Consider the following 20,440-nt stretch of genomic DNA (forward strand, 5'->3'; position numbering starts at 1 on the left):
TGTTCGATGCTAATGCAGAACCTCATAGGATGTTTTTGTGTTGGTTAAGGGCAGACAGGTCTGGGGAGAACCAAGGGCTATATCTGTTCCTGGTTCTAAATTTCTTGAATGGGGCATGTTTATTTAAGATGGTTAGGAAGGCATTTAAAAAAAATATCCAGGCATCCTCTACTGACGGGATGAGATCAATATCCTTCCAGGATACCCCGGCCAGGTCGATTAGAAAGGACTGCTCGCTGAAGTGTTTCAGGGAGCGTTTTACAGTGATGAGTGGAGGTCGTTTGACCGCTGACCCATTACGGATGCAGGCAATGAGGCAGTGATCGCTGAGATCTTGGTTGAAGACAGCAGAGGTGTATTTAGAGGGCAAGTTGGTTAGGATGATATCTATGAGGGTGCCCGTGTTTAAGGCTTTGGGGAGGTACCTGGTAGGTTCATTGATCATTTGTGTGAGATTGAGGGCATCAAGTTTAGATTTTAGGATGGCTGGGGGTGTTAAGCATGTTCCAGTTTAGGTCGCCTAGCAGCACGAGCTCTGAAGATAGATGGGGGGGCAATCAGTTCACATATGGTGTCCAGAGCACAGCTGGGGGCAGAGGGTGGTCTATAGCAGGTGGCAACGGTGAGAGACTTGTTTTTAGAGAGGTGGATTTTTAAAAGTAGAAGTTCAAATTGTTTGGGTACAGACCTGGATAGTAGGACAGAACTCTGCAGGCTATCTTTGCAGTAGATTGCAACACCGCCCCCTTTGGCAGTTCTATCTTGTCTGAAAATGTTGTAGTTTGGAATTAAAATTTCAGAAATTTTGATGGTCTTCCTAAGCCAGGATTCAGACACAGCTAGAACATCCGGGTTGGCAGAGTGTGCTAAAGCAGTGAATAGAACAAACTTAGGGAGGAGGCTTCTAATGTTAACATGCATGAAACCAAGGCTATTACGGTTACAGAAGTCGTCAAAAGAGAGCGCCTGGGGAATAGGAGTGGAGCTAGGCACTGCAGGGCCTGGATTCACCTCTACATCGCCAGAGGAACAGAGGAGGAGTAGAATAAGGGTGCGGCTAAAAGCAATAAGAATTGGTCATCTAGAACAGAGAGTAAAAGGAGGTTTCTAGGGGCGATAAAATAGCATCAAGGTATAATGTACAGACAAAGGTATGGTAGGATGTGAATACAGTGGAGGTAAACCTAGGTATTGAGTGATGAAGAGAGAGATATTGTCTCTAGAAACATCATTGAAACCAGGAGATGTCATGTGTGGGTGGTGGAACTAATAGGTTGGATAAGGTATAGTGAGCAGGACTAGAGGCTCTACAGTGAAATAAGCCAATAAACACTAACCAGAACAACAATGGACAAGGCATATTGACATTAAGGAGAGGCATGCTTAGTCGAGTGATCAAAAGGGTCCGGTGAGTGGAGAGGTTGGTTGGGGGTCACGGCGATTTAGACAGCTAGCCAGGCCATCGGTAGCAAGCTAGCATAGGATGGAGGTCTGTTATTAGCCACCTCTTGCGTTCCGTCAGTAGATTAGTGGGGTTCCGTGTGGTAGAGGGGATTAATCCAAATCACACAACAACAACAAAAATAAAAACAATAGATATAGTTATAGAGGCCCAAGAAAAAATAATAATAATAATAAAGTAAAAAATTAAAAATGTCCGATTGTCTATTCAGATAGCAGTCGATAAGACAGCTAACGGTTAGCAGGCCGCAGATGGGCGTTCAGGTGACGTCGCGACGGAGGAGCCAGCCGGATAACTCCAGTTTTGAAGGCCCGGTGGGGCTCCGCATAGGCAGTAAAACGGGTCCAGATAGGTGACTGCAGCCCAGGAGTGATTGATGGAACTCTTCAGCTGGCTGGCTCCGGAATAATTGATGTTTGCTCCGGAATCGACGAAAGCCGATAGTCACACGGATAGCAGCTAGCTAGCTGTGAGATCCAGGTATGAATGTCCAGAGTTAGCGGTTGAAATCCAGGGACATGGAGAGAAAAATTGGTCCGGTATGTTTCGTTCCGAGCGCGCTGCGCCGTACAAAACTGGCGATAGATTTTCGAGCTAAAGGATAGCTGATGACCACAAACCGTGGTTAGCTGAATACTAACGATTTGCCAGTAAAGAAGCTAACTAGCTTCTGAACTAGCTTCTGGATTATCTTCTGGATTAGTTTCTGGCTAGCTTCTTGGAGTTTCTGGCTAGCTTCTTGGAGGATTACAGATTTGAGGTAAATAATACTTTTTTATAAATATAAATTGGTGAGGCGGGTTGCAGGAGAGTGTTTTGAAGATGAGTTTATGGAAAATTTAAAAAAAATATGTGAAAAAAGTTGTAAATATATATATATATATGGGACACGTATAACTGACTTGCCTAGTTAAATAAAGGTCCAATTTTGAAAAAGCAATAGACTTTCACATTGTAGATCTGTTGTAAAAACAATATAATCATAATATATGCCATTTAGCAGATGTTTTCATCCAAAGCGACTTAATCATTTGCACATACATTTTACGTATGGGTTGCCCCGGGAATCGAACCCACAACCCTGGTGGTGGGATCGGCTCTCCAACGCATCATTTACTAAACAAAATCCCGCAAACGTGAGAGCGCCAGAAATAAACATCGCGAGATTGTAAAAATGTGTGAGAGTCAGATTTGAAAGCAGACGTTTTCATCCAAACCGATTTACAGTAATGCGTACATACATTTTACCTATGTAAAATGAGACTTTTTCAACGGTTTTTCCGATTCATTTTTTTTACGTCTTTCTTTATAGTACTGTATGTATTCAACATTTCGAATGGATCACTTCCCAATGGGCACATACATCAATTCAATTTTTATTCGACGTTGGTTCAACGTAATTTCATTGAAATTACATGGAAACAACATTGATTTGGGTTTGTGTCACAGTGAATTTTATAATCTGCAGTCAATTTCATTATGTTTTCATGTGCCATGATTCTGACATTTGATATATGATCCTCATAGGATTAGGCTAGCTAGTTTCAGTGGGGCAGTAAATGTAATCTCAATACAATACGATGTGCATATAATGTACATATAGCCAATATAGCTATTAAACCCATGTTCAGTGAATGCAATCTGTGACGCAAGTGGCCGAATATGTTTGTGACGTTCCATGGAACCCACGGTATTGTTTAAAACTCGATTCTGATTGGCTTGCAGGTCATTCTACAGTGTAAATTATAAGTGAAAACGTGCTTTTATATCAGTGTGACAGATTCACAATACCGAGCGTGTCTCAAACCGTCCCGCGCTTTTATCTGCCTAAAGGTATCTTCACGCACGACTGGATAGGCCTTTTAGATACGCTTGTCCAAGGTAAGGATATGAGTCAAGCTATAGCCTACTTTTAATGTTTTAGTTCCGAACTCAAATTACTCCAGTCAAGTGACTAATCGTAAAGGTTTGTTGTTTTGACTGAGCAGTCCAATGGCCAATGCTGTTTTTGGACTCTGAGATCCTTTGCTATATACTATGATGAGCCAATAACATGCATAGATTATGCATTAGGCATTGCACAAGTCAGTGTCTAGGTCAGAATATATAATAGCTATTTCCGGCAATTCAAGTTACTCCAGTCAAGTGATTAATCGTAAAAGTTTGTTGTTTTGACTGAGCAGTCCAATGGCCAATGCTGTTTTTGAACTATGAGACCCTCTGCTATATACTATGATGACCCAATAACATGCATAGATTATGCATTAGGCATTGCACAAGTCAGTGTCTAGGTCAGAATATATAATAGCTATTTCTGGCAATTCAAGTTACTCACGTCAAGTGATTTATCATAAGAGTTAGTTAGTTGTTTTGACTGTCAAAACAAACAACTTTGATGGAATATTCCAAATTACAATGCAATTATGCATCACCAATTCACAATACTTCTTGTATTTCAATTATTCATCTAGGCCCAAGACATAAAGTTGCCTGAAAGCTGTGTAGCAATAATTCCTGCTCCTGACCCATAGGATGGTAATCACATACATGATTGGCTTAATCAAGAATCATGGATACCTTTCATGTGAGTACTCACACACCAGATTTTTTTTACATACCTCAGAAGGAAGATACCTCAATATCTGGAAGCACTGACTCATGTACAATTGTTAATGCTATCTCTGAAATGTCTAACAAAATGTTGACTTGATCATTTCATCAAGAACTCATCACAAGTTGGAACTAGTGGTCAACATTGGGACAATGCAGCCCAAAATAACAGGGCTGAATATTTTCATGGAGGTAAGCACTACACTTCTGATGGGTTTAAAGATTGTATTACATTATCTAAAAGTGAGAAAGTAAACCCCAGCTGCTGTTATTCTTTTCACGGGGAAGGACAAATCCCATTATGCCATGAATATTTCATTGCTGAACAACCATAGATATTTTTCCTCTAATTTGGCTCCCGTTCTTTCCAACAGTGAGCAAGACCTGTCAGCAGAGCTCACTGGAGCAGGGAGACATCCCGTCATCCTTTTGGCGCCTGACAAAGTACACTTTTTTTCTTCTAAATAACACTATAGTAACATCTTCTGCACAAAGTTACATTCCTAATAAGATTGGTGTTAAGTGAGAAAGAATCCTAAAGATGGTCCAATGGGCATGGTCTGAAGCCTCTCGTCATCTCAGTATGTTGAACCACCTGATTTCCTGCAGGCTTGAGATTCAGATCCTGCTGAACGATGTTAAGCAGTCGATTAACCACATGCAGGGGACGCTGAACACCATGCAGGGGCAGTGTATTGAGTTGCAGACTGCCATATCTAAGGTAGTGTCAGATGAGTCTCAGATACAGAAGAATAAGTCTATGATGGTATGGTGATAATGATTGAGATGGTGATTATAATAATGATGACTAGCTTTACCCCACCCTACAGGCGGTAAATCATTGGATCTGATTAATTCAATTCAACGCAATTCATTCTTTGAGGACTGCAAACCATACAAATACAATTTATTTACACTAATAATAAGCTATTGTCAACTTCCGTCTATGGTTATCTTGCTCATTGCTCACTGTCAATTGCTCACGGTTACCCTATTTGTGTAACTATTATTGATTTCTCGCAGAAAAACAATTTGGTTGTAAATGTAACTGGGGCCACCGTAAATAATTGTTAGGCTACTCATTTTGAATTCACCGGTGGCAACTTGTGTGACCATAAAAGTCTGTGTGGGCACTGGGCACAGTAAAATAATTTGGTTACTGACCTGTCCTACATCATAGAAGAACCTTCAATTCGGAACTAGGAAATTCTGACATTTCTGACTCGCTACCTCATTATGGAATGATGATTTCAAGTTTCCCACTTGTGAAGTATCAGAATCAACCAGTAGGAAGCTCTACGCTAATAACTTACATTCATTTTAACTCTGAGGTTCCAAGTTTCCGATGGCATGTGAATGCGTCAATAATTGCCATGGTCATTTTGAATGTTCAGTCACTGAGCATTATGGGTAATTGTCCTACATACTTACATCAAATGCTGTAGTAACAGTGCCATTCCAAACACAATAAATGTGAAAATGAACAAAGATACAAAATATTGCTAAAGTGAAGAAAATCAGTTTAAAATTGTAGTAGGAAATGCCCCTGCAGCAGGGAGGCTTATGGTATTATAATATATTGTAGATAACATTAATATAATTTGTGTATTTGCAGTATCAGTACACATACAAATGAAAGTATATGCTAGGGATTAATCTACACTGAGTGACCAAAACATTAAGAACACCTTCCTATTGAGTGATTTTTTAGGGAATGACAATATGCTCTATATTATACCTTCAGATCATCACACCAGCCGAAGTTGCTGTGCAGAGGGAGGAGATCGTCCGAGCATCAGGCCTCATCCCGTCACAGAGGAAGGGTATCCTACAAACAGCCAGTGTCCCTTCACAGAGGGAGGGGATTCTCTCAGCCGCCAGCATCAATGCACAGAGGGAGGAGATCCTACGATCATCAGGCCTCATCCCTGCACGGAGGGAGGGGATCCTCCAAACAGCCAGTGTCACTGCGCAGAGGGAGGAAATCGTCCCAATGGCCAGCGTCCCTGTGCACAGGGAGGGGATTGTCCCAAGGGCTAGTGTCCCTGCTGAGAGGGAGGAGATCCTCCGAGCATCAGGCCTCATCCCTGCACAGAGGAAGGGGATCCTCCAAACAGCCAGTGTCCCTGCACCGAGGGAGGGAATTCTCCGAGCAGCTAGCATCACTGCGCAGAGGGAGGAGATCCTCAGAGCATCAGGCCTCATCCCTGCACATAGAGAGGGGATCCTCCGAGCATCAGGCCTCATCCCTTCAAAGAGGGAGGGGATTCTTCCAGCAGCTTCTATCACTGCGCAGAAGAATAAGATCCTCAGAGCATCACAACTCACCCCTGCACAAAGGAAGTTGATCCTCCTGATGACCAGTGTCACTGCGCAGAGAAAGGGAATCTTCCCAAAGGCCAGCGTCCCTGCGCACAGGGAGTGGATCGTCCCAAAGGCTGGTGTCCCTGCAGAGAGGGAGGAGATTCTCCTCACAGCCAGTGTCCCTGTGAAGAATGAAAACAATCATCCACAACCACCTCCCATCATCCCCATGGTGGCACCACTGTGGAAATGGGATGGTGGAGCGTGTACTCCACCTGTGGATTTCTATTCCAAGAGAAGAGGTCACTTAACCTTACCTAATTAGTAAAGAAATTACCATTGTGATAGCGTGAGAATAAGTTGTGATAGGTTAAATGTACGGCTCATGTGAGTGTATATCTGTAATACTTTCATGCATTTTCTACATAAAATAGGTTTAGCTACATTTTACTTTGACATTTTAGTCATTTAGCAGAAGCTCTTATCCAGAGCGACTTACAGTAGTGAGTGTACATTTTCATACTCATACTTCATTTTTTGATATTGGCAGATAAATATGCTAGATTTTGCAGCGACAATTATGACATTTTGCATAGCAATATGCAATTGTTTTGTCCATTTGTTGCAAAAATGCACTGACAAAGGAAAAAACTGTGTTGAGGTGTGGCTTGATTAAACCATTATGCAGTAAATGTGCGGTGATTGGTCAAATTTGTAAGCCCTCACATAATATGCAGGGAATTGTTGATTTTGCAACCAAAACAATGCGATCGCAGAGTCCTTGAGTAACCTCCCAGTAATCCCTGTGACTGCGTGTAGGTTAAGATTGGGTTGTAACAGAGTATCAGAGCGAGACGTTCCTATCTGTCAGCTAGTAATTGTTCTGTATGGTGACATGAGCAGAGTGGCCTGACTTCTCCCACTTATTACAGATGTCCGACTTAGATATGTTGAGCATCCTGCTATGATGTCCATCACCAAGCCGGAACATTCCGATGCCAAACCTCAGTTCCAGACTGGCACCCGGCCGGTGGCTGAGCCCGAGACCCCTGCTGTTCACAATAACAGTGGAGGCTGGCTCAGCTGGGTCTTTGGGAGTGGAAGAGCTAATAAGAAGGAGGTTCATCTACCTGAGGACAAAGACAGATCTGTTAGGAACTGGTTCTTAACACTATATTCTATGTAGAGACAATTGAGTGGATTTTATTTCAAAGAAATTGTGGCTTGCTTCACATTGCTAATATCTTCTTCCTCAGATTGTCTGGGATCCAACTCTGCACAGATGGGTTAACAAAACTGAGCCCAAGGCTGAGGTACATAATTAAATTAAAAACAGTGAACAACCATTGTATTTCAACTCTGATAATATTACTAACAATTTGGAAAAATTGTTGATGTGTTTTACAGAACAAGTGTGTACCACCCCCTCCACCGATGGGGACATATGGATATCAGGGGAACACTGGCAGTGTCCCCAAAGGAGTGAATCCTTACTCTATGAAAGCAGGTGAATATTGCTTTAGAATACATGTGGTTTAACCAAAACTGTGTCAGCCAATCATAGATGTCCCTGGTGATCTCCTGCTAATACCTTTCCCACTACCAGCAGGTCTATGGGGCAGCAGATACCCTACAATGCATTTGAATGATGGGACCAACTCAAAGCCTCCAAGCCATGGGCCTGGACTGCTTACTAGACAGCTCTCTGGCTTGCTCCCTCCTTCACACTTTGACCTCATGGCACCAATGGTTGTGCCACCTGACATTCTACCCTACTGAGGTATGACTCTGGAAAATACTTCCAAATTGTATCCATTCATCATTAACTGAGATTTTACTTGAACATAGCAAATGGCTGAGATAGCAAGAATGTTAACTATTTTTTGTGTTGTCCAACAGGCCAATTAACCAGAGTGGATTTGCCAAACATAGATTTTTTCAGTGTTAAAAAACTTCAGCATTAAAAAATATTAAAAGATGATTTTTTAATTAAATCTCCTTTGTGTCCTCATGTAATTTGACGTGTTCTATCATCGTTTACAATGCTTATTGCTTCTGTATTGCTTTACGTTACAGACAAGTGTATATTATACACATATATTTTATTTTAGAAATGCATTTTGGATTCCTACATTTACTTACTGTACAGACAAATATATTTTATACACATATATATTCTTTTTAAACATTTTTTAAAAATGTATTCCATAGACACATCTAAATGTCAATATTTTTACTATCTGTGTCAAGTGCTTATGCCCATTTATTTACATCCTGTATACACCTCACACAGATGGTCAGTGGCTTGAAAAGAAGACAACAGTAACATGTCAGATATAGTTTAAATGTATTCATTGTTGAGTTTGCACCCCAATATGACACTTGAAATATTTCACAGAAGACTGAAATGTAACAAAACACCTATTGTGTTTATTGAGATGTACACGGAGATGCTCAGTTGGTCAATATTCCCCTCCAGTGTTTCCCCAACATCTTGTCAACATGGGCCTCAAAAATTATCTCCAATATATTGTCCATGTAAAAAACCTGTCTGATTAGAACTAATAATGTCCGACAATACCTTTTTAATTCTATGCGCTATACATTTTGCTAGCATTTTTGCATCACAACACTGAAGTGTAAGGGGCCTCCAATTTTTTTATGGACTGGATCTTTATATTTACCACTTTGAATCGTGTTTCAGTAATAATGAAGGAGTGGTTAAAACATGCTAATAACGGTCCTCTGAGGATATCAAAAAAGGTTTATCAGAGTTATTGACCTCACAAGAAGTCAGATTTGAGTAACTTACATTGTGGTGCTGAAACTTGAAGCAGCAGCCACGGCACAATCAATCGGAAATGGACAGCTCATGGTGCTGAAAGTATGAAAAATTGAGTAAACATTATTCATTTAAACCTCTCCATTTTAAATAGGGATATGTGTTGGAGCCTATTTCTTCCTATTTAAGAAATAAGAGGTAGGCCTACCTGTTTTGACAGATGAAATTAGGCTATAGGCTGCTATATCCATTGATATGTTAGTCATTTCCTCCACCCGCCATGCACTCTTTAAATAGCCCACCTCTGTGTCTGTTAAGACTTGAAATTAAGTTCGTATGACAGGGTATGCCATAGGCCTACCTTTTCTTAAAGAAAAGGGCAAAAAGTACACTGTTAGTTCAAGATTTTGAAGAAAATCAAACAGATGTGATTATATACAGTTATCTATAACAACGCTTTGGTCCGCGATACTTAATGCTAGAAACAAGATGTAAAATAGGAATAACTGGGAAAGACGTGACTCTGATGCATGTGGGGATATTGTTGTTTCATTTGGAAATAATCTAATTCTGTCACTATGAATTGATTAAGGTATTCACATTCTGGGGGCGGCAGGGTAGCCTAGTGGTTAGAGCGTTGGACTAGTAACCGAAAGGTTGCAAGTTCATATCCCCGAGCTGACAAGGTACGAATCTGTCGTTCTGCCCCTGAACAGGCAGTTAACCCACTGTTCCTAGGCCGTCATTGAAAATAAGAATTTGTTCTTAACTGACTTGCCTAGTTAAATAAAGGTAAAATAAATTCTGTCCAATAAAATATATTTAAACCCAGACAGCTTTTAGGGAAACAATTGTGACCTCTCGTTGGGTTAAGCCAAGGAAGAAGATTAGCCAGCAGTTGAAGCTTACATTTTTCTGCGTCAGTAGGCCTACTCGGTCTGGGGTGGAAAGGTAGGCCTAACTTGAAAGTACCATGCTCAGATCCCTATTGACGTCTCAGAGTTAATTATTTGCAAACGGGTTCAGTTTCGTTGCAAATAATACACACTGTTTTGGCATTGTAGAAATATAATAAGATGAACACATAGGACTATCTCTCTGTCTATACTGTAATTTCAGTCATTTGTGATTTATTTAAAACGTTTCTACTAATACTGTATGGTAACTCTATTGAAGTCCACTCTTGTACAGCACACTAAAGGTGTATCTCTTTCTCTACAATTTAGGAGATTTTAAGATATTTTGTTGTTTGTGATGGTACTCTAGGTGCGAGGGCCATCCTGTGCCACCAGTCAATTGATGGTGGATCACCTTCTGACCCCGTGCTCGCCAGGTGACCCAGCTGCCATAGAATTGACCTGGTATTTGAGCCAGCAACCTTTCGGTAACTGGCCCAATGATCTAACCTTGAGGCTACGTGCTGCCCCTTAGAATGTAGGGTGACTCCCCTAGTGGGTCCTGAACCCAGGTCAGCAGCACTACATTGCTGTGTGTCTGTATAGTTGAGGGTATATTGGTTTAGTAATACTCAATATAACTTGTATTATAGTATGCCCACATTTCTGTCCACTACTTTTGAATCAGGTAGCAATTAAATGTAAGGGGCTTAATACAGTTCTAGCCACTAGGGGGTACTCTGGTGAAGCCCATGGGAAAAAAAGAAATGTAGTTTAAGTGAATTGGGAAGAGTAAGAATGAAAAACTAAAGAAAGACTGTAAACGGCTGTTACCTGTGCTGACATGATTAAAAGTGAAGTAAACCGTACTTTTCGCGTTGTAGTTTATATGATAAGCTCATTGGAAGGGAAACATAAACAGATACATGTGCTGCCTTTCCAACTGATGTCAAGATCCAACACAAATATTCATGGGGCGGCAGGGGAGCCTAGTGGTTAGAGCATTGGACTAGTTCAAATCCCCGAGCTGACAAGGTACAAATCTGTCGTTCTGCCCCTGAACAGGCAGTTAACCCACTGTTCCTAGGCCGTCATTGAAAATAAGAATTTTTTTATTTTTATTTATTTATTTCACCTTTATTTAACCAGGTAGGCAAGTTGAGAACAAGTTCTCATTTACAATTGCGACCTGGCCAAGATAAAGCAAAGCAGTTCGACACATACAACGACACAGAGTTACTTACACATGGAGTAAAACAAACATACAGTCAATAATACAGTATAAACAAGTCTATATACGATGTGAGCAAATGAGGTGAGATAAGGGAGGTAAAGGCAAAAAAAAAGGCCATGATGGCAAAGTAAATACAATATAGCAAGTAAAACACTGGAATGCTAGATTTGCAATGGAAGAATGTGCAAAGTAGAAATAAAAATAATGGGGTGCAAAGGAGCCAAATTAATTAATTAAATACAGTAGGGAAAGAGGTAGTTGTTTGGGCTAAATTATAGGTGGGCTATGTACAGGTGCAGTAATCTGTGAGCTGTTCTGATAGTTGGTGCTTAAAGCTAGTGAGGGGGATAAGTGTTTCCAGTTTCAGAGATTTTTGTAGTTCGTTCCAGTCATTGGCAGCAGAGAACTGGAAGGAGAGGCGGCCAAAGAAAGAATTGGTTTTGGGGGTGACTAGAGAGATATACCTGCTGGAGCGTGTGCTACAGGTGGGAAATGCTATGGTGACCAGCGAGCTGAGATAAGGGGGGACTTTACCTAGCAGGGTCTTGTAGATGACATGGAGCCAGTGGGTTTGGCGACGAGTATGAAGCGAGGGCCAGCCAACAATTGATGTTTGCTCCGGAATCGACGAAAGCCGATAGTCACACGGATAGCAGCTAGCTAGCTGTGAGATCCAGGTATGAATGTCCAGAGTTAGCGGTTGAAATCCAGGGACATGGAGAGAAAAATTGGTCCGGTATGTTTCGTTCCGAGCCAAATTGGCTGCGCCATACAAAACTGGCAATAGATTTTCGAGCTAAAGGATAGCTGATGACCACAAACCGTGGTTAGCTGAATACTAATGATTTGCCAGTAAAGAAGCTAACTAGCTTCTGGATTTGCTTCTGGCTAGCTTCTTGGAGTTTCTGGCTAGCTTCTTGGAGGATTACAGATTTGAGGTAAATAATACTTTTTTATAAATATAAATTGGTGAGGCGGGTTGCAGGAGAGTGTTTTGAAGATGAATTTATGGAAAATTAAAAAACATTATGTGAAAAAAGTTGTAAATATATATATATACGGGACACGTATAACTGACTTGCCTAGTTAAATAATGGGAAAATTTTGAAAAAGCAATAGACTTTCACATTGTAGGTCTGTTGTAAAAACAATAAAATCATAATATATGCCATTTAGCAGATGTTTTCATCCAAAGCGATTTAGTCATTTGCACATACATTTTACGTATGGGTTGCCCCGGGAAACGAACCCACAACCCTGGTGGTGGGATCGGCTCTCCAACGCATCATTTACTAAACAAAATCCCGCAAACGTGAGAGCGCCAGAAATAAACATCGCGAGATTGTAAATATGTGTGAGAGTCAGATTTGAAAGCAGACGTTTTCATCCAAAACGATTTACAGTAATGCGTACATACATTTTACCTACGTAAAATTGGACTTTTTCAAAGGTTTTTCCGATTCCATTTTTTACGTCTTTCTTTATAATACTGTATGTATTCAATAATTTCGAATGGATCACTTCCCAATGGGCACATACATCAATTCAATTTTTATTCGACGTTGGTTCAACGTAATTTCATTGAAATTACATGGGTTTATTGTGTCACAGTGAATTTTATAATCTGCAGTCAATTTCATTATGTTTTCATGTGCCATGATTCTGACATTTGACCCTCATAGGATTAGGCTAGATAGTTTCAGTGGGGCAGTAAATGTAATCTCAATACAATACGATGTGCATATAATGTACATATAGCCAATATAGCTATTAAACCAATGTTCAGTGAACGCAATCTGTGACGCAAGTGGCCGAATATGTTTGTGACGTTCCATGGAACCCACGGTATTGTTTAAAACTCGATTCTGATTGGCCTGCAGGTCATTCTACAGTGTAAATTATAAATGAACACGTGCTTTTATATCAGTGTGACAGATTCACAATACCGAGCGTGTCTCAAATCGTCCCGCGCTTTTATCTGCCTAAAGGTATCTTCACGCACGACTGGATAGGCCTTTTAGATACGCTTGTCCAAGGTAAGGATATGAGTCAAGCTATAGCCTACTTTTAATGTTTTAGTTCCGAACTCAAGTTACTCCAGTCAAGTGACTAATCGTAAAGGTTTGTTGTTTTGACTGAGCAGTCCAATGGCCAATGCTGTTTTTGGACTCTGAGATCCTTTGCTATATACTATGATGAGCCAATAACATGCATAGATTATGCATTAGGCATTGCACAAGTCGGTGTCTAGGTCAGAATATATAATAGCTATTTCCGGCAATTCAAGTTACTCACGTCAAGTGATTTATCGTAAGAGTTAGTTGTTTTGACTGTCAAAACAAACAACTTTGATGGAATATTCCAAATTACAATGCAATTATGCATCACAAATTCACAATACTTCTTGTATTTCAATTATTCATCTAGGCCCAAGACGTAAAGTTGCCTGAAAGCTGTGTAGCAATAATTCCTGCTCTTGACCCATAGGATGGTAATCACATACATGATTGGCTTAATCAAGAATCATGGATACCTTTCATGAGTACTCACACACCAGATTTTTTTTACATACCTCAGAAGGAAGATACCTCAATATCTGGAAGCACTGTCTCATGTACAATTGTTAATGCTATCTCTGAAATGTCTAACAAAATGTTGACTTGATCATTTCATCAAGAACTCATCACAAGTTGGAACTAGTGGTCAACATTGGGACAATGCAGCCCAAAATAACAGGGCTGAATATTTTCATGGAGGTAAGCACTACACTTCTGATGGGTTTAAAGATTGTATTACATTATCTAAAAGTGAGAAAGTAAACCCCAGCTGCTGTTATTCTTTTCACAGGGAAGGACAAATCCCATTATGCCATGAATATTTCATTGCTGAACAACCATAGATATTTTTCCTCTAATTTGGCTCCCGTTCCTCCCAACAGTGAGCAAGACCTGCCAGCAGAGCTCACTGGAGCAGGGAGACATCCCATCATCCTTTTTGCGCCTGACAAAGTACACTTTTTTTTCTTCTAAATAACACTATAGTAACATCTTCTGCACACAGTTACATTCCTAATAAGATTGGTGTTAAGTGAGAAAGAATCCTAAAGATGGTCCAATGGACATGGTCTGAAGCCTCTCGTCATCTCAGTATGTTGAACCACCTGATTTCCTGCAGGCTTGAGATTCAGATCCTGCTGAACGATGTTAAGCAGTCGATTAACCACATGCAGGGGACGCTGAACACCATGCAGGGGCAGTGTATTGAGTTGCAGACTGCCATATCTAAGGTAGTGTCAGATGAGTCTCAGATACAGAAGAATAAGTCTATGATGGTATGGTGATAATGATTGAGATGGTGATTATAATAATGATGACTAGCTTTACCCCACCCTACAGGCGGTAAATCATTGGATCTGATTAATTCAATTCAACGCAATTCATTCTTTGAGGACTGCAACCATACAAATACAATTTATTTACACTAATAAGCTATTGTCAACTTCCCGTCTATGGTTATCTTGCTCATTGCTCACTGTCAATTGCTCACGGTTACCCTATCTGTGTAACTATTATTGATTTCTCGCAGAAAAACAATTTGGTTGTAAATGTAACTGGGGCCACCGTAAATAATTGTTAGGCTACTCATTTTGAATCCACCGGTGGCAACTTGTGTGACCATAAAAGTCTGTGTGGGCACTGGGCACAGTAAAATAATTTGGTTACTGACCTGTCCTACATCACAGAAGAACCTTCAATTCGGAACTAGGAAATTCTGACATTTCTGACTCGCTAACTCATTATGGAATGATGATTTTAAGTTTTCCACTTGTGAAGTATCAGAATCAACCAGTAGGAAGCTCTACGCTAATAACTTACATTCATTTTAACTCTGAGGTTCCAAGTTTCCGATGGCATGTGAATGCGTCAATAATTGCCATGGTCATTTTGAATGTTCAGTCAGTGAGCATTATGGGTAATTGTCCTACATACTTACATCAAATGATGTAGTAACAGTGCCATTCCAAACACAATAAATGTGAAAATTAACGAAGATAATGATACAAAATAAAAGTGAAGAAAATCAGTTGAAAATTGTAGTAGGAAATGCCCCTGCAGCAGGGAGGCTTATGGTATTATAATATATTGTAGATAACATTAATATAATTTGTGTATTTGCAGTATCAGTACACATACAAATGAAAGTATATGCTAGGGATTAATCTACACTGAGTGACCAAAACATTAAGAACACCTTCCTATTGAGTGATTTTTAGGGAATGACAATATGCTCTATATTATACCTTCAGATCATCACACCAGCCGAAGTTGCTGTGCAGAGGGAGGAGATCGTCCGAGCATCAGGCCTCATCCCGTCACAGAGGAAGGGTATCCTACAAACAGCCAGTGTCCCTTCACAGAGGGAGGGGATTCTCTCAGCCGCCAGCATCAATGCACAGAGGGAGGAGATCCTACGATCATCAGGCCTCATCCCTGCACGGAGGGAGGGGATCCTCCAAACAGCCAGTGTCACTGCGCAGAGGGAGGAAATCGTCCCAATGGCCAGCGTCCCTGTGCACAGGGAGGGGATTGTCCCAAGGGCTAGTGTCCCTGCTGAGAGGGAGGAGATCCTCCGAGCATCAGGCCTCATCCCTGCACAGAGGAAGGGGATCCTCCAAACAGCCAGTGTCCCTGCACATAGAGAGGGGATCCTCCGAGCATCAGGCCTCATCCCTTCAAAGAGGGAGGGGATTCTTCCAGCAGCTTCTATCACTGCGCAGAAGAATAAGATCCTCAGAGCATCACAACTCACCCCTGCACAAAGGAAGTTGATCCTCCTGATGACCAGTGTCACTGCGCAGAGAAAGGGAATCTTCCCAAAGGCCAGCGTCCCTGCGCACAGGGAGTGGATCGTCCCAAAGGCTGGTGTCCCTGCAGAGAGGGAGGAGATTCTCCTCACAGCCAGTGTCCCTGTGAAGAATGAAAACAATCATCCACAACCACCTCCCATCATCCCCATGGTGGCACCACTGTGGAAATGGGATGGTGGAGCGTGTACTCCACCTGTGGATTTCTATTCCAAGAGAAGAGGTCACTTAACCTTACCTAATTAGTAAAGAAATTACCATTGTGATAGCGTGAGAATAAGTTGTGATAGGTTAAATGTACGGCTCATGTGAGTGTATATCTGTAATACTTTCATGCATTTTCTACATAAAATAGGTTTAGCTACATTTTACTTTGACATTTTAGTCATTTAGCAGAAGCTCTTATCCAGAGCGACTTACAGTAGTGAGTGTACATTTTCATACTCATACTTCATTTTTTGATATTGGCAGATAAATATGCTAGATTTTGCAGCGACAATTATGACATTTTGCATAGCAATATGCAATTGTTTTGTCCATTTGTTGCAAAAATGCACTGACAAAGGAAAAAACTGTGTTGAGGTGTGGCTTGATTAAACCATTATGCAGTAAATGTGCGGTGATTGGTCAAATTTGTAAGCCCTCACATAATATGCAGGGAATTGTTGATTTTGCAACCAAAACAATGCGATCGCAGAGTCCTTGAGTAACCTCCCAGTAATCCCTGTGACTGCGTGTAGGTTAAGATTGGGTTGTAACAGAGTATCAGAGCGAGACGTTCCTATCTGTCAGCTAGTAATTGTTCTGTATGGTGACATGAGCAGAGTGGCCTGACTTCTCCCACTTATTACAGATGTCCGACTTAGATATGTTGAGCATCCTGCTATGATGTCCATCACCAAGCCGGAACATTCCGATGCCAAACCTCAGTTCCAGACTGGCACCCGGCCGGTGGCTGAGCCCGAGACCCCTGCTGTTCACAATAACAGTGGAGGCTGGCTCAGCTGGGTCTTTGGGAGTGGAAGAGCTAATAAGAAGGAGGTTCATCTACCTGAGGACAAAGACAGATCTGTTAGGAACTGGTTCTTAACACTATATTCTATGTAGAGACAATTGAGTGGATTTTATTTCAAAGAAATTGTGGCTTGCTTCACATTGCTAATATCTTCTTCCTCAGATTGTCTGGGATCCAACTCTGCACAGATGGGTTAACAAAACTGAGCCCAAGGCTGAGGTACATAATTAAATTAAAAACAGTGAACAACCATTGTATTTCAACTCTGATAATATTACTAACAATTTGGAAAAATTGTTGATGTGTTTTACAGAACAAGTGTGTACCACCCCTCCACCGATGGGGACATATGGATATCAGGGGAACACTGGCAGTGTCCCCAAAGGAGTGAATCCTTACTCTATGAAAGCAGGTGAATATTGCTTTAGAATACATGTGGTTTAACCAAAACTGTGTCAGCCAATCATAGATGTCCCTGGTGATCTCCTGCTAATACCTTTCCCACTACCAGCAGGTCTATGGGGCAGCAGATACCCTACAATGCATTTGAATGATGGGACCAACTCAAAGCCTCCAAGCCATGGGCCTGGACAGCTTACTAGACAGCTCTCTGGCTTGCTCCCTCCTTCACACTTTGACCTCATGGCACCAATGGTTGTGCCACCTGACATTCTACCCTACTGAGGTATGACTCTGGAGAATACTTCCAAATTGTATCCATTCATCATTAACTGAGATTTTACTTGAACATAGCAAATGGCTGAGATAGCAAGAATGTTAACTATTTTTGTGTTGTCCAACAGGCCAATTAACCAGAGTGGATTTGCTAAACATAGATTTTTCAGTGTTAAAAAACTTCAGCATTAAAAAATATTAAAAGATGATTTTTAAATTAAATCTCTCCTTTGTGTCCTCATGTAATTTGATGTGTTCTATCATCGCTTACAATGCTTATTGCTTCTGCATTGCTTTACGTTACAGACAAGTGTATATTATACACATATATTTTATTTTAGAAATGCATTTTGGATTTCCTACATTTACTTACTGTACAGACAAATATATTTTATACACATATATATTCTTTTTAAACATTTTTAAAATGTATTCCATAGACACATCTAAATGCATTTTCAATATTTTTACTATCTGTGTCAAGTGCTTATGCCCATTTATTTACATCCTGTATACACCTCACACAGATGGTCAGTGGCTTGAAAAGAAGACAACAGTAACATGTCAGATATAGTTTAAATGTATTCATTGTTGAGTTTGCACCCCAATATGACACTTGAAATATTTCACAGAAGACTGAAATGTAACAAAACACCTATTGTGTTTATTGAGATGTACACGGAGATGCTCAGTTGGTCAATATTCCCCTCCAGTGTTTCCCCAACATCTTGTCAACATGGGCCTCAAAAATTATCTCCAATATATTGTCCATGTAAAAAACCTGTCTGATTAGAACTAATAATGTCCGACAATACCTTTTTAATTCTATGCGCTATACATTTTGCTAGCATTTTTGCATCACAACACTGAAGTGTAAGGGGCCTCCAATTTTTTATGGACTGGATCTTTATATTTACCACTTTGAATCGTGTTTCAGTAATAATGAAGGAGTGGTTAAAACATGCTAATAACGGTCCTCTGAGGATATCAAAAAAGGTTTATCAGAGTTATTGACCTCACAAGAAGTCAGATTTGAGTAACTTACATTGTGGTGCTGAAACTTGAAGCAGCAGCCACGGCACAATCAATCGGAAATGGACAGCTCATGGTGCTGAAAGTATGAAAAATTGAGTAAACATTATTCATTTAAACCTCTCCATTTTAAATAGGGATATGTGTTGGAGCCTATTTCTTCCTATTTAAGAAATAAGAGGTAGGCCTACCTGTTTTGACAGATGAAATTAGGCTATAGGCTGCTATATCCATTGATATGTTAGTCATTTCCTCCACCCGCCATGCACTCTTTAAATAGCCCACCTCTGTGTCTGTTAAGACTTGAAATTAAGTTCGTATGACAGGGTATGCCATAGGCCTACCTTTTCTTAAAGAAAAGGGCAAAAAGTACACTGTTAGTTCAAGATTTTGAAGAAAATCAAACAGATGTGATTATATACAGTTATCTATAACAACGCTTTGGTCCGCGATACTTAATGCTAGAAACAAGATGTAAAATAGGAATAACTGGGAAAGACGTGACTCTGATGCATGTGGGGATATTGTTGTTTCATTTGGAAATAATCTAATTCTGTCACTATGAATTGATTAAGGTATTCACATTCTGGGGGCGGCAGGGTAGCCTAGTGGTTAGAGCGTTGGACTAGTAACCGAAAGGTTGCAAGTTCATATCCCCGAGCTGACAAGGTACGAATCTGTCGTTCTGCCCCTGAACAGGCAGTTAACCCACTGTTCCTAGGCCGTCATTGAAAATAAGAATTTGTTCTTAACTGACTTGCCTAGTTAAATAAAGGTAAAATAAATTCTGTCCAATAAAATATATTTAAACCCAGACAGCTTTTAGGGAAACAATTGTGACCTCTCGTTGGGTTAAGCCAAGGAAGAAGATTAGCCAGCAGTTGAAGCTTACATTTTTCTGCGTCAGTAGGCCTACTCGGTCTGGGGTGGAAAGGTAGGCCTAACTTGAAAATACCATGCTCAGATCCCTATTGACCTCTCAGAGTTAATTATTTGCAAACAGGTTCAGTTTCGTTGCCAATAATACACACTGTTTTGGCATTGTAGAAATATAATAAGATGAACACATAGGACTATCTCTCTGTCTATACTGTAATTTCAGTCATTTGTGATTTATTTAAAACGTTTCTACTAATACTGTATGGTAACTCTATTGAAGTCCACTCTTGTACAGCACACTAAAGGTGTATCTCTTTCTCTACAATTTAGGAGATTTTAAGATATTTTGTTGTTTGTGATGGTACTCTAGGTGCGAGGGCCATCCTGTGCCACCAGTCAATTGATGGTGGATCACCTTCTGACCCCGTGCTCGCCAGGTGACCCAGCTGCCATAGAATTGACCTGGTATTTGAGCCAGCAACCTTTCGGTAACTGGCCCAATGATCTAACCTTGAGGCTACGTGCTGCCCCTTAGAATGTAGGGTGACTCCCCTAGTGGGTCCTGAACCCAGGTCAGCAGCACTACATTGCTGTGTGTCTGTATAGTTGAGGGTATATTGGTTTAGTAATACTCAATTCAGTTCTGGTACCAGAGGGGACATCAATGCTGTTACACGTGGCCATGAT

The 20,440-nt window shown here is 40.7% G+C and overlaps 2 protein-coding genes across 2 annotated transcripts; both read left to right on the forward strand.

Moving 5' to 3' along the window:
- Nucleotides 1–4,255: 4,255 nt before the first annotated feature.
- On the forward strand, nt 4,256–8,335 carry LOC135574334 (uncharacterized). Its single transcript, XM_065025620.1, has 7 exons — nt 4,256–4,264; nt 4,447–4,516; nt 5,817–6,678; nt 7,309–7,526; nt 7,633–7,689; nt 7,784–7,883; nt 7,983–8,335. Exons 3-7 carry the CDS (start codon nt 6,066–6,068, stop codon nt 8,153–8,155), a joined length of 1,161 nt encoding a protein of 386 aa, XP_064881692.1. The 5' UTR covers nt 4,256–4,264; nt 4,447–4,516; nt 5,817–6,065; the 3' UTR covers nt 8,156–8,335.
- A 4,770-nt stretch (nt 8,336–13,105) lies between these two features.
- LOC135574114 (microtubule-actin cross-linking factor 1, isoforms 6/7-like) lies at nt 13,106–17,398 on the forward strand. Its single transcript, XM_065025000.1, has 6 exons — nt 13,106–13,133; nt 14,227–14,296; nt 14,463–14,619; nt 15,562–16,375; nt 17,006–17,223; nt 17,330–17,398. The coding sequence occupies exons 1-6, from the start codon at nt 13,106–13,108 to the stop codon at nt 17,396–17,398; spliced, it is 1,356 nt and encodes a 451-aa protein (XP_064881072.1).
- The last annotated feature ends 3,042 nt before the right edge of the window (nt 17,399–20,440 follow it).

This window comes from Oncorhynchus nerka, linkage group LG12 (genome assembly GCF_034236695.1).
Source record: "Oncorhynchus nerka isolate Pitt River linkage group LG12, Oner_Uvic_2.0, whole genome shotgun sequence".
NCBI classification, from domain to species: Eukaryota; Metazoa; Chordata; class Actinopteri; order Salmoniformes; family Salmonidae; genus Oncorhynchus; species Oncorhynchus nerka.